This window comes from Porites lutea, chromosome 2 (genome assembly GCF_958299795.1).
Source record: "Porites lutea chromosome 2, jaPorLute2.1, whole genome shotgun sequence".
In the NCBI taxonomy this organism is placed as follows: Eukaryota; Metazoa; Cnidaria; class Anthozoa; order Scleractinia; family Poritidae; genus Porites; species Porites lutea.
This window is the reverse complement of record NC_133202.1, coordinates 6,988,218-7,002,503: the sequence shown is the minus strand read 5'-3', so window position 1 is coordinate 7,002,503 and position 14,286 is coordinate 6,988,218. Positions and strand designations below refer to the sequence as shown.

The 14,286-nt window shown below is 41.5% G+C and overlaps 1 protein-coding gene across 2 annotated transcripts; it reads right to left on the bottom strand.

The window, feature by feature from the left end:
* Nucleotides 1–937: 937 nt before the first annotated feature.
* LOC140926549 (alanine aminotransferase 2-like) lies at nt 938–14,146 on the bottom strand. 2 transcript variants are annotated; one of them, XM_073376276.1, is made up of 12 exons: nt 13,949–14,146; nt 9,010–9,096; nt 8,331–8,439; nt 7,009–7,139; nt 5,972–6,091; nt 5,413–5,542; nt 4,613–4,826; nt 3,625–3,733; nt 3,020–3,085; nt 2,738–2,893; nt 2,103–2,215; nt 938–1,278 (listed from the first exon to the last, which is right to left on the bottom strand). In XM_073376276.1, exons 1-12 carry the CDS (start codon nt 14,063–14,065, stop codon nt 1,188–1,190), a joined length of 1,443 nt encoding a protein of 480 aa, XP_073232377.1. In that variant the 5' UTR covers nt 14,066–14,146; the 3' UTR covers nt 938–1,187. The 2 variants fall into 2 exon arrangements, with proteins under 2 accessions (XP_073232377.1, XP_073232378.1); XM_073376277.1 differs by lacking the exon at nt 2,738–2,893.
* Between the last annotated feature and the right edge of the window lie 140 nt (nt 14,147–14,286).

The window sequence follows — 14,286 nt, the reverse complement described above, 5'->3', positions numbered from 1 at the left end:
GTACATGTTTGGCCTAAATGTTACAAAAACAGTAAAAAAAAAAAAAGGAAAAAAAATTGACTCAAGGACAGTTTAATTGAGCCACGAGTCTCGTGCGAATTCGGCGTCGGACCCTCCACATTTTCGATTTGAACTCTTTTGCGGGCTGCAACATACGCGACGGAAGCCGATTATCCTGATTTCAAGGGCTGCTTCATGATAGCGAGCAGTTTTTCGTTTTTCATTTTTAGGTCGCAACCTTCCTACCCACCCAACTATCAATACCGCAATGCAAAATTCGTGAAGTGCATGAAAATTTATTGTGTCGCAGAGTCGAGGGATACAATCTACTCTGGGGATACTCCCTATGATGGCCTATACAGGGAGGCTCCGCCCGAAATGGGTATCTTTTTCAGGCTTCAGGTATATGAAGGGGTTGGGATTTCACTAGATGAAGTATATAAAAGGTTAGGGAACCTGTCATTTGGGTCTGTGAAAGGTCCCAAAAGGGTTAACAGATGAATTACATGTCGAGAAAACGTTCTATTTTTGTGATTGATTCCTATTTAAACGACAGTGCATTTAAAGCAATTAAAGGGGATGCAAAGTTCTAAACAAGGTATGTGAAAGGGGTGCCATTTGCCAATAGACGGTATACGAAAGGGGTATATAAAAGGGTAAGGGGTTGGACCTCGGGACCTTTATACGAGCCTCCCCGTATAAACATTTGTTGAGTACCCCCCCCTCCTTCCCTAGACAATCTAGGTCATCAACCTACTCCTGTAGCCAAACCTAGCTTAGTTCGGCCTTATACCGCTCTGGAGAGCGGTTTACTCCAACTTTGGGAGGGCAGGAAGACAATAAGGTGTCCCAACAATTTTGACTGAGGCTGTAGCTATTTTGTAAGAATAGAGGGGCAAAGACACAAGAATGCATAACACAACAAACTCTATTCAAAACGGTTTCAATTCTCACAATTATAATACGCACAAAAATCGTGAATGCAGTGATATGTAAGAAAATTAAAATGTATATGTTGCAGTCAATTATTTATTTTACTTAATTTTTGTTTTTCCTTTGTTTCAAATTCATTAGCATACATTACCATCCCCCAAAACAATGGAAAAGTAAAAATTAACTGAGATAGAAAAATTAGCTACAACATATAATTAAATGTACAAGTTTGGATAAATATGTTCTGCTTGTCGTCATCTGTATTTGTCCATGAATTCCTTGTGAAACGTGCTTATCCTGTTGAACATAGAAACTACTTTATCTTCAGAAGGTAGAATAGTAAATCTGTAGTAAACAAAACAAACGAGGATTATATTATTACCTTGATATGTCAATTAGCCCACGTTCGATAAATTAACATTCTAACACGACTCCGAGGCTTTAGGGTCAAAATTGCAAAGTTTTCACGACTCCATTGTCTCGCAATTCCCAGAAGAGACTTGAGCACAAAGAAAACCAAACCAAATATAGAAAAATGACCATAGAAAGCCTCGGAGTCACGCTAGAATTTTAATATATTGAACGTGCCTGAGTTAAGAACCTTACTCATAGTTGGTGGGTTTAGATCCTTGGCATTTTTTATGGCATTATTCGTGTAAAAATCTGTTGCCTTCTGCAGTGGTACCAATCAGCTGCTGCAAGCATCCTCGTTTCTAACCATAGTTAGTAGAGGGGACCCCCCTACTAACTATGTTCTAACGAAATCTCAGTTCCACTGTGTCTATTGATGTTGTAAGGGTGAGGTCTAATGTGGACAGAGAGAGTACGGGCGATGGTCTCGTTCAATAAACTTTAACTTCGACCCAAAGCAGATCGTACCCGGGCTAATTTGGTGGATGTTTTTTGAAAGCATTCACACGGGAAAACCACCAGATTAGCAAGCGCTCTCGTTATTCGAGCGAAATAACGGTCACGTTAGATTGTTTTGCATTTAAGGTACAAGGAGGCACTCGATTTTGAGTCTCTTAAGGAAAAATATGCTGAAGCTATTAAGTAATCTCTGACAGGTACTTAACCAGCGCAGTTCTCTGTTCCCATTACTGAATGGGCGTTGTCCCTTGGCTGGCCCTTATTTTAGGCCGCGTCAGGTAAATGAGAACTGTTCTAACCTGACATGATATGTTCCCTCTTTTTGCCCAAAGTTGCTTCCGGGAATAGGGAGTAAACCAGTCGCTTCTAGCAATTGCCAGGTGTAGAACTCGTCTGGTGTACAATTTTTAAGCTGAGAAAAAGCAGCAAAACAACGAAAGAGATGTTAAGCTCGGTGAATAAATGAAAAAGGTGTCACATTTCGTATTGTCACGAACGTTGGAAAAAAAAACTCCGAGTGTCCGGCGCCTGCAGCAATATGAACCTCTAAAGGTGCGTGCAAACGGAAACATTATTGTTGGACGTTACATGTTGCGTCCGTTGGCACACCCTGTTGTATGTTGCGTGTTGTTGGGAGTTGTTGCGCAAAGTTTGAAACCGGCCCATGCAAACGGACGCAACATTGTTAGCCAACAACTCCCAACTTTTTTGGGAGTTGTTGCCTAAGCTTAACCTTCCAAAAAAAAAAAAAAAGGAGAGTGAATCTCCGATTTACGGAGAAACTGTTATTGGGCCTTAAACATCACAATTCCTTGGAAGCTCAGAGTTTATAGCGCACAGCCGGTATTTGGGGATGAGCTCGAATCCCCGCCGTCGGTGAATCAGATTTTCTCCTTTTGGTTAATTACTATTACAGGCTATTAAAGGTACTCGCCTTAGCCTCTTCAATGGCTTTTTGTGGAAGTTCAATTTTTGCGAAGGCATACAACGCACCAGTTACGTCACTGCACGAGATTCCTTCAAGAGAATTCAACATTGATGTGGTAATTTTGGCTTTCCTTCTATAAGATTCTAAAATGGCTGTCTTCTCCTGCAGGACATAAGGAAAGGATAAAAAAAATCCCGTCGTCGCGTTAACGTGTACAACTGTCACTGAGTAGAAAAAAGTTACATGAAGAGCTGCTGTACAACAGCGCGAAGCAGGGTTACATTTTACCTTGATGAAAGTCTCGTAGGATTCGTCACCAGTCCTTGGCGGATTGCACATTGCACTCACAGCAGCCTCGTAAAAATGAAATAAATTATATAAACAAATAAATAATTATATAATTATACAGTGAATGTCCACGACTCAGAGATTTTTTTAGTATTAAAGCAAAATAACTGTCAACGTAGTTGAAGTAACCAACAGGCTCCGGTGGTTTAAATGTTGGGATTGCACTCTCCACTGGATAAATCGCTCTTCAGCGGATAAGTATTGGGGAAACCAATTGCGTTATCGAGTGGATAGAGATTTATCCGGTAGATAACATTATCCACCTTTCGAAAAACTCATGGGCTCAGGCACGGGCACCTTGATGTCTTTTGAGTTCGAACCCTGTCGCAGTGCTCAAAATTACCATTGAAAGTGCAATCGTGCGCATGCGTCTAAACGTGGACTTAGCTGAATTAAAACGATCGTGCCATGGCTAGTCTCAAAGTCCCATTATTTTGCCGTCCGACGCATTTCGGGTCTCGTGGTGAGAGCGAGTTTGTGGGCTCTTTCCACTGATCGTCTTTGATACGCCACTGAAACGCATTGACCGAGAAGGCTAGTAATACCTGTCCAATCGTCGTTGGAGAAACATTGGGAGAGAGTACGTCTCTAAACTGCACCTTGACTTCTTTGCTGAACCCTACTAATTCCATGTAAGCACCCCTCACACCACATCTAGTAAAGAGATCAAACTAAATACAGTCAAAACAATGCCTCTAAGCGACCATCCAAAATGCTAAGATTTATCGGCCAACCTGGACTTACATAGTGACGAATCCCGACCCGCCCTTAATATATCCGTGAGACCAGATTATTTCTTAATAGTTTTACTACTGAGCTACTTTGAAGATTCGCACACAACTTCCATGAAACTGGGTTTTTCATTGCATTACAATCATAGGTCGTTTCCAAATCGACTGAATCTGGACTGAATCAGGAGAAGAACTTTTTAAAGCTGGGTCCTTTATGAGAAGAATCTCACATACCGTAAAATTCCGAAAATAAGCCCCGGGGCTTATTATTTTCAAAGGCCCATTTTGAGGGGCTTATTTTTGGAGGGGCTTATATTCGGAGGGGCTTATCTACGGAGGGAGATTTGCGTTTCAAAGTCGATTGGCCTAGCCTTATAAATGAAAGGAAATTTGCCGTTTCTGCTTTGTTTTAGTTTGTATTTAGGGCAATTCCTAAGAACAAGTCCCACGGGGGGCTTATATTTGGAGGGGCGATTTAATGGAGGGTTTTTTGCGTTACTAGTTTGGGGGGCCTATACATGAAGGGGCTTATTTTCGGAATTTTAGGGTATATGTACAGGTTTAATGGCAGCAAGGATCTACGAAGTATAACCAACGTTTAATGGCGAGGAAAGGTGGAAATGATTGATGTGTAGAAGTTGGACATCCCTCAATCAGAAAAGGCCTGGATCAGCCCGGCCTTGCGACGAATCAAAATGAAGGCTCTCTTTCTGGCGGGTTGTTGAGATAGCCCTTCAAAACTATTTTTTTTACAGTACAGTTGTTTGGTTTGATACTGTTATCTCAAACATTATGTACATACTCGCCGTAAAATCCTTTGGAGACTGAATTTATCGACATCAGTTGGAACTTGTTGTATTCGGGACCCAGGTCCCTCAAGACCTTCCTGCACGAGTGGAACTGGACCTCGTCGGTAAAAACGGTTTCTTGATACACTTCATCGGCAAATAATACAAGTTTTTCTCGAGCGCAAAACTTGATAACTTCCCTAATGTTGTCGTACGTCAAGACCTGGCCTGTCAAAACAGAACAAAAATATAATTTCCAATTCTAACTTAAAGATTTCTCACCTTTTTCAGCTAAAAGGTGTGAACCTCAAAATGTCTGACCTGAATGCGAAAAAAGGGGACTACAACCTCGTAACCTCGACACTTTGAATAAAAAGCATGTTAAAATAATATCTCTCGGATTTGCCGCTAGTAACTGGTTTTAAAAAACACATGCATACTGTAGATATACTAGACATATAACTAAAGGCACTTTATTCACTTAAATGTCAATGTATTTAGCACGAAAGGAATAGTTAAGGACGCTATTTTATGTCTCTGACTGAAGACGGGACCGCCAATTTATCTGGTCATCCGAGCCACGCGAAGGTCTAGCCGCGTGCAGGGCAAAAGCAGTACCTTCACTTCTCAGTTATTTTAAGTCCCTGAGTAGTGCCCCGGTCACAGGAACAGAACCCTCGACCTCCTCGCAGTTAAGCGCTCTACCGACTAAACTAGCCCTAGTCCGACTACAATTGTCAGTGCTAAATCCGGATCTGACTTCTTCGCCTAACTTGACTCTCAATGACTCATTCTCCATTTTATCACGTCTTACTTGTGGGATTTCCAGGATTAATCAGTACAAGAGCCCTCGGAGTGCAATATGGCCTGGCCTTGTCTAACGCCCTCTTCAGTTCTCCGATATCCAAACACCAGTCGTGATCTTCGTCCAAATAGTAAGGAATCTACACAAAAGAAAAGAAGCGTCGGTGTCGATCGAAGCCCCATCGGGCGGTTACGGAAAATATCCGAAGATTTAGGGCTACTTGTACTCAATCTTACATACACCACGACAAAATGGCTCTGCTATAATCTCAAGAAGTAGTAGCCATCACAAAAGAATATATAAAATTTCCAAAGCAATCGGTTAGCAGTGTGCCAGTACACATATAGCCTCCCTCGCAGGCTTTCTTAGGGGATGAGGGAGGAAATACGAACACTCAGACTGTGCGTGGTAGGCTAGTACATTTATACACATGGGCTAACACCTCAATAGCGCGGAAAAAACCTGACAGATAACCTCAAAATTGCTACAAAATTAAAATGTAACATTTAATAGCCAAACTACAAGGTCTGTATTCAAGACACTCAGTTTTATTACTACATTAAATTACCTGGTGGAAGTTGTATTCCATGATTCTTGACAGGTAGTGAGGAAACACGGGAATAGGAATCAGAATTCCTGTCCTTTTATTTCTACTGTCTGAACTGGCGTCTAGTGCCTGCATGCCAACCTGAAAGTGCGCACGAAAATGTCTATGTAATATTTACCACCCTGTATTCAGTGAGCGATGTAGTCCGTGCATAGACTACTGATGAGAAGCGTTCTACCTGGGCGCACATTGTACATGTACTGTACATTTGGCTGAGGACAGAGTAGTCAAGACCCCCCAGACCAAAAAAGCCCCATAAAAAAAAGGAGAGAAGGACAGACTGACATAACAGATACCTGTTCTCTCCTGTCTGTAAAAAAGCTACAGGAAAGCTGATAAAGGATTGCGTTCTCCTTCGTCGAACACACTAGGGACTTTAAGATCCAACGACACGGACGGCAACGAGAACGTCAAAAAAACAATAGGTTTTATTAGCAGAACAACAACTTTGCACGTGCACCAAACTTTTTTGGTACATTTTTTTGCCCGTTTTTGCACGACTACGACGTGAACATGCCTAACTTCGCGTTTTATGGAGTACGTAAACAAGCAACGACGTTATTTTCTCTTTCTGAACTTGGATATGGTCCTTAGGAATTCAACTCCAGGAGGGCTTGCCTACATCTGACAAAGTAAGGGGGTAGGAATAATTTCGATAAAGACAGAAAGAACGCAAATTCACTTTTTAACCGACGTTCTCATTGCCGTCGCGTCCTTGGATCTTAAAGTCACTAAGGCTCACGAAACTAAGCACGTGATGAGTTTCCCCCTGTTTTATTTTCATGTTCGTACTTTCTCAATTTCGTGGACCCCACTATCTCAGAGCCTGGAACAGGCTAAAATGGGAAGCGGTTTTAACCTAAAAACTGTTATAAGTGCTAATAGTAAATACCATAAAAGGAAGAAATTAGTTATGTCTCCAAACTTCCTTTTACCTTTATAAAAGTATTTCTGACCATGGATAACCCTAAAAAATATTAGAAAATACTCATGAACACCTGAATTCCATGTGCTCCTCCATTTGTTAGAATTATATCTTCTGGGTCGGCAGGATAACCATCTCTTTCAGAAATGAACTGGGCAACATCTTCACGGACAATCCTTAGTCCAAGAGGGTCTGTATATGAACCTAGAAGTACCATACAGTAAGAATAATTTTTCTACAAGAGTAACTTGGCGAGAGTGTGGGAGATGGGTTTTTAAAAGGGGTGGAACAAGCAAGGGCTTTACAACTATGACTGTTCTAAGGGGTGGAGGGTGGATTGAAAGGGGTTTGTGGGGGGGGGGGGGGTTTAAGGGGGGATGGAATGTTGTACTGAGGGATATGAGGAAAATTTTGATTGAGGGGTGGTCAAAGTGGAGAATGAGTTAGGCAAAATTAGGAGAAGAGAAAGGGTTTGACTTAGGAAAAGAGTAACCCAGGACTGGATTTTGTAGGGGTCTCGAGTGGGGTTTACGAAAAACAGACTGTATGGGGGTAACACAATAACTTAAACTCACTGTCTGGTAGTTTTCATTGTCACCCACAAGGATAAGATTCTGAATGGCCGGAGGCAAACCAGCTTACTAGCTGAGGAGTTGTTCTCAAAATTACCAAGACCAAATCCAGCTAGGGGTTTAAAGGCAGAGCTTGAACTCGGGGAACCTTAAGATTACAATTCCAGCATTCTTCCAGTCAAACCTCTACTAACAGCCACCTCTAAACAACAACCACTTTTTTGGCGGACAGTCTATACATTAGTCTGCTACACAGCCGTGGAGCGTTGCGTGACAACACTAAAAATGGCTGTGTAGAAGACCATCTATACATTGACTCCTGTTTAAACCTCTCTACAACGGCCACTTTCTTCTGTCCCCAAGGTGGCTGTTTTGGAGAGGTTCAACTGTATACTGCTAGGCCACACTGCCTCCAAAAGCTTGGTAAGAAGTGGCGACAAGGAAAGGGCTTGACAGGAGGGTAGCTGTTGATAATTATTAATGATGATGATGATGATGGTGATGGTGATGATGATGATGATGTTACTGATGCTTAACTGGTGGAGGTTCATTCATGACAGTTTTCTCCAGTCCATTAGGGTAGCCTGAGAGAAGGTGTTCTAGCTTATGAGTTTGTGAATGAAATCCTCCAATATGACCATTCAAATGAAACCTCAACCTCGTTCCCAGGGTTCTTTTCTACCCAGAAGCTGGGAATGAGGTTGATGAAACCTCTTTCCATGGTGCTTAAACCTAAACTTGTCCAATTTTTTTCACTCCTACCCTATCACTTAAAATACTAAGCTATCTTCGTTTTAGTGATGTGAAAAACAATGATACTTACTTATAACATGGCCTGCTTTCGCATTGAGAATCCTGTTCACCTTTTCATGTATGTCCTTCGGGTAGTTCGAATCTTCAAGTAAAGTTGGACATATGACACATGACAGAAACTGTCAAAAAAGGTGAAAAAAATTCCTTTAGACCTTCACGTTCTCCACAAAATTTGCATAAGTTTTGAGACATTGAAAACAATACTCATGAAAAATGTTGTCAGGGGATGTCAGAAAAAATTGAATTATCAAATGAGAAATATGAAAGTTACAGATACGGATTAATGTGGAGACAAAGTTGAAGCTGTAGTGAGAGTATAGTCAAATTCCACAAATGTTGCCAGGGTGCGAATTTAATGCTGGAGTTACAAGGTATTCATGAACAGTTAACCCTATGGTTACCTGATGGAAACCTCACAAAGACTTGTAGAGATGGTAGCTTCCTTTGTTCTCGGGGTCACCGACGACAAACCCCGCCCAAATTTGTTTGAACTAATTAGGTTTTTTAATACGGTGCTGATCGATTTGCTGAAATGACTTTAGTTGAAATTGTGTAATCTGAGTGGTAAGAATAACTATATGTAAGAAATATAGAACTTTATTCAAGTGTCAAAGATAGAATTTTTGAATAATGGAAATATTACAGTTTTCCAACACTGATTAATGATATTAGGTTGTCAATCACTGCACCTGTCTCAATGATGTGATGGGTTTCTGTCCAAATGCATGAGGATCTCCAAAGTATCTTACAACTTCTTCGAAAGGTTTTTGTTCCCCCTTTAAAGTAAAAGTACCGCAGAGTGTATTATGTGAATTGCCAAGCAGACTGACACAGCTGGTGGATTATTTTCCTGTGTGATCAGTTGACATTATTATAAATGGACCAACAGCAACCAGTAACAGTAACACACCCAATTAAGCTCTTGCAGGAATGTAATTGGCTGCAACAGTTGATTCTACAAGTTTTAGTAATTCTTGAACCTTTTCTCTTTATAATCACGCATCGAATGATATTAATTTGATTAAGCCTGAGAGCATAAGCTCTCCAGGGCATTCTGGCAGCAGGGCGGGAAAAGGAAGGAGAACTTGCAACTAGTCTCTAGAATTTGAATATCTACATCAAAAAAGGCAAAAAGAAATACTGATTGGCAGAGACGACAATAGTAATGATGTCATTAGCCTCAGCCAGGTTTTTCCATTTTTTTTTCATTCGCGCTTTCCGCTTTGTGCTGATTGGTGGAAATCTGACAGCTCAGTCAATGGAATTGGAGGGGAAATTGAAATTCCAGAGATCTACGTAGTTGCATGCTCTCCTTAACTTCCTTTTCCTCCCCGCTGTCAGAGCACCCTCAAGGAGAGCTTGCTCACAGTGGCTATAATTAATTAGAAGAAAACTGATGTTTATATTCTTGGGACGTAAAAAAAATGATATTAAAAGCATCGCTTGAAAAGAACACATCGAACATGGTTTTTCAAAGGCTTTTTGATATCATATTATGTAGTGAGGTGGGGGTGGGGCAAGAAATTCTGACTCTTCTTCACGGGGGGGAGGGGGTCTTTGATCCATGTTCAAAAGTGAATCAGAGAAATTAAATAGGCACAAAGTCATTACTAATTAGAGTAGAAGCTCTATAAGCAGTTTAAGGTTATTTGATATAATTTATATAATAATAATAATAACTTTAATAGTAACATCCTCGTGAGGTTTTTCAGGAACTATTTACAAACGATTTACAATTTATAAAAGCAAAAATGACAATAAAAACTCGAAATCACAATTTATGATGGTATTCTACTAAATTCTAGAGCTTATGAAGGAAATGTCTGCCTCAATAGTGTGTCTTTCAGGGCGCGCTTGAAAGATGCCAATGAAGCACTTTGCCTGAGTTCATTATGCAAGTTATTCCATGTGTAGGCCCCTCTGTAGGAAAATGTGCGCTGGCCTATAGCCGTTCTGTATTGCGGAATCTGCAAAGAGTTCCGTGTACGAGTGTTACGAGTATATATATTTGAGCGCTTGGTAAACTTGCTCGTTAAGTATTGAGGCGCAAGATCATTCTGACATTTAAAGGTCAAAACGGAGTCTCTATAGAATAATTGGTCTTTAACAGGAAGCCAGTTTAGCTCTCGAAGCAAAGGTGTTACGTGGTCAAACTTCCTAGAGTTTGTTACGATCTTGCTGGCAAAATTCTGAATAGATTGTAGTCTGTTTATATTCTGCAGTGTAGTATTTGACCATACAGATGAGCAGTAAAGCATCTTACTAAAGACTAATGACGTTATTAACAACTCTAGTGTTTCCTTGTCGAAGCTTCTTTTGACTCTATTTATTTGGTAAAGCTTTGCGAAACAAGATGACACTACACATGAAATATGATGATCGTAGGTCAGATGGGGGTCAAGAAAGACTCCCAAGTCCTTGGCAGAAGGTGTTTGCTTCAATGTTTTACCTAAGAATACCACTCTAGGGTCTTCTGGTAACCTGCTTAACATCTGTCTGGTACCGAGGAAAAGGAGTTTAGTTTTATCGGGATTGATAAGTAGATGGTTCTCACAGCACCATTGAGCTACACTGTGAAGGTCTTGTTCGAGCTTTTCAATGGCAGCATCAAGCTCAACGAGAGGAAATGACATGAATAGCTTTGAGTCATCCACATACGATTCTAGGTTGCAAAAAGTCGGTGCCGTGGGTAAATCGTTGAGATAAATGCAGAACAACAATGGTGATAGGATTGCGCCTTGAGGAACTCCGTGAGTTATAGGTAGAGTGTCAGAGTAGGCGGAGCCAATTCTCACGTATTGCCTGCGACCAGTTAGATAACTCTTGAACCATTTGACAGTAGAGGGTGAGGCTCCTAAGATGGAGAGTTTGTGGAGCAACCTTGCATGGTCTATACTGTCGAAGGCTTTGGATAGATCTAATAGTACTAGTGCTGTTATCTGCTTTTTATCCATTGCTTCGAGTATCTTATCCGTGAGCAGGATGTTTAAGGTCTCTGTAGAGTGAGCTTTTTTATTGCTGCTTTGGTGTGAGGTAAGGCGGTTGTTTTTTGTGAGATAGGCGCTGAACTGATTCAAAACAATCCTTTCGAGGACCTTTGAAGCTACGGCTAGCATAGATAACGGTCTGTTGTTGGCAGCTTTTTCATGGTCACCGTCTTTAAGAATTGGAATCACCTCAGCCTCTTTCCAGTTGTCAGGAAATGTGCTAGTAAGGATAGAACAATTGATGATGTCAGTAAAAGGACCCAATATAACAGGGAGACAGTCTTTTAGTACACGAGCGCTGATCTTGTCCGGTCCCGGAGATTTATTCATTGGGAGAGATGTTACAATTCGGCGAATCTCTTCACGTGACACTGTCCTTAAATGGAATAGTTCCATAGAGGTAGTATCTATACCAGTTTCGGATGAAAAATCGCGGACTATGATGCTATGTTCTTCCCTCAGGCGCTGTACTGCGTCAGCGGCATTTAAGCCGACTTTAGCAAAAAACTGATTGAATTCGCTGGTTAAGACTGTCACATCCTTTGTAAAGGCTGGTCTCTGCTTATCTTTGGAGGGGATGGCGCGATTAATAATTTTCCAGAGTGAGCCAGAGTTGTTTTTATTAGCTGTGACCTCTTCAAAGGTGTGATCTCTTTCAGCTTCTTGTAGCTTTTTCTTGACCAAGTCACGGGAATGTTTGAAATTTATCCACTCGGTGTCTTGGCGAGACTGTATAAATTGCTTCAGGAGGAGATCTCGCGATCTCATGAGATCCTTGATTTCCTGGTTTACAAAAGGGCACGGTATACTCCGAAGTTTAATTTGTTTCACGGGAGCGTGTAAGCTCAGGACAGACTGGAAAGTGTCATTTAAAATATTGAGCTTAGTGTCTACATCGGTTTGGTCGAAGATAGTGAGCAGGGAATCCGCTTCCTTAGCTAGATCCGTGACAAAGAGATCCGCATTATACTTCTTGTAACTTCGAGTGGTAATGTACTGAGGGGTAGTCTTGGGTTTCTTAACCTTGAGCTTGACAAAAACAATTGAATGGTCACTAATTGGTCGATGTATTACACCGCTATCACGCACTGAATTGTCGGAGGAGACTAGGATAACGTCGAGCAGGGATTAAGTGGTCGCTGTTATCCTGGTTGGTTGTGTAATGAGTTGTTTCAGGTTCATATCCGTATAGAATTTCTCCAGAGCTTTGAATTCAGTGCCTGTTTTCTCGAGGCCATCGCAGTTTAGGTCGCCTAGGATTGTGATCGGTTTGTCAAGCAGCAAGGCTTGAATATAGCTGGGCTTAAGAACTTCTTCGAAGGAACTCAGAGGAGAGTCGTCGGAGCGATATGTCAAGCAAATTATTGTTGATTTTAGTTTCTTGCACTGAACATTTATCCAAAGCTGATGGAAATTTCGCTCGGATATCGATGACAACTCCTTCAGTACAGATGATTTGAGATCTTTGCGGACATAGGCACATACTCCGCCGCCTCCTTTGTGAAGTCGATCTAACCTGAGTAATTTGTAACCCTCGATTTGTATCTCTGCTGAAGTGACGGTGGTATTGAGCCATGTTTCAGAGATTGTAATGATGTCGCTATTCCTTTCAGATGCAAGTTGTCGTAGTTCTAGCAAGTGAGAGCGATTTTTTAGCGATCTAATATTCAAATGAAGGATTTCAAGCCCACCGGGCGCTTTGGAAGGTTGTTTGTTTTCTTTCACGCGCTTTACTGAGCATAGGTTATGCAAATTTACTCCTCTCTCGCCAGGTTTTGTGTTGTCAGGTTTCCGTTGAGCATAAGAGATTGCAATATTATGTTTACGGATTCGGACAGCCTGACCAGAGCGAACTCCTCGTATTCTCAATATTCCATTGCTTTTCAGCAAGTGGAAGGTTTCATCTGGGATTCTAAATTGCCGTAACCGCAGTTGTAGTAGCTCAGATCTTGAATATTTAATGGCGTTTGAAGCACGATTATTCAAATTTCGGCAGCTGTTATCCGATGGCTGCAGACGGTTTGTTTGAGAGTTTTCCAGTCTTTCAGGTCCTGGGTTGCATTGAATATCCATGTGGATCGTGAGGTCAAACCAGAATAAACGACCAGGAAGTATGAGCGCTGTGCTTCCATGTTTGCTGAGTTTTGAAATCGAGTAGTTGATTGCATGGACTGTAGACTCGATGCGCTTCAATGACGGCCTGAAAAGTAGGCCAGGAAAAGGTGGAAAATTCCGTGTACCAAGCGCATTGGATTCCCCATTGATGCTCAATAGGTAGCAGAAGTTCTTACTGCTTTGCAACTTGGTAATGGGAGGCTGAGACCTTGGAATAAGTTGATTAAAGACCCCTATATTTGGCTTCTTTTAACTCTTCTACGGCAAATCAAAAGGAATAAAAAGATGCTTTGGAGGGGCGGGAGGGGAAATGAAAACTCTCCACCTCCTAACCTGTACATTAATATATGACATTTCAGACTACACACAGAACTGAATAAGGACATTAATATCGCAAGCCTGATCTCCATAAATTGTTTTGAGCGTTAATGCACTTCTGCAAGTTCGCAAGTTCCCGAATATTCATGATTTTGCAGACAGCTGGGAACAACAAGAAAAAACCTAAAAGTTCAGCAGGCCTACCTACCCTTGCTAATTCTTGTTTGATTTCATAGGCCCGAAAATCGACCCAACCTCCAGGGTTAATGCCTCCCTGGAAAACAGGGCTGATTGTTTTGTCCGTAATGATTTCTTCTGCCATCATTTCCGTCGTAGAACTGCGAAAAGTAATTGGTCAACACCGAGAACCCCTGAGAAGCGGCGACTCTTCGCGTGACTTTGGCTACACTACTGGATGCGCGAGCCCGCAATCCTTCTCAACAGGGTGACCTCTACAGACCTACAAGTGTAGCTGTACACTTAGGGTCAAACACCGCAGAATACAAAAAATAAAACTTACGGACGGGACGGACAATATCACTGGCA

Excerpts from the sequence above, each read along its gene's own strand:
- LOC140926549 (XM_073376276.1), bottom strand. The coding sequence starts at position 14,065 with ATGATGGCAGAAGAAATCATTACGGACAAAACAATCAGCCCTGTTTTC. Across the intron at positions 5,543-5,971 it reads TGGAATACAACTTCCACCAG|ATTCCTTACTATTTGGACGA; the intron begins GTAATTTAATGT and ends TCTTTTGTGTAG. Across the intron at positions 2,894-3,019 it reads CCTACGAGACTTTCATCAAG|GAGAAGACAGCCATTTTAGA; the intron begins GTAAAATGTAAC and ends TATGTCCTGCAG.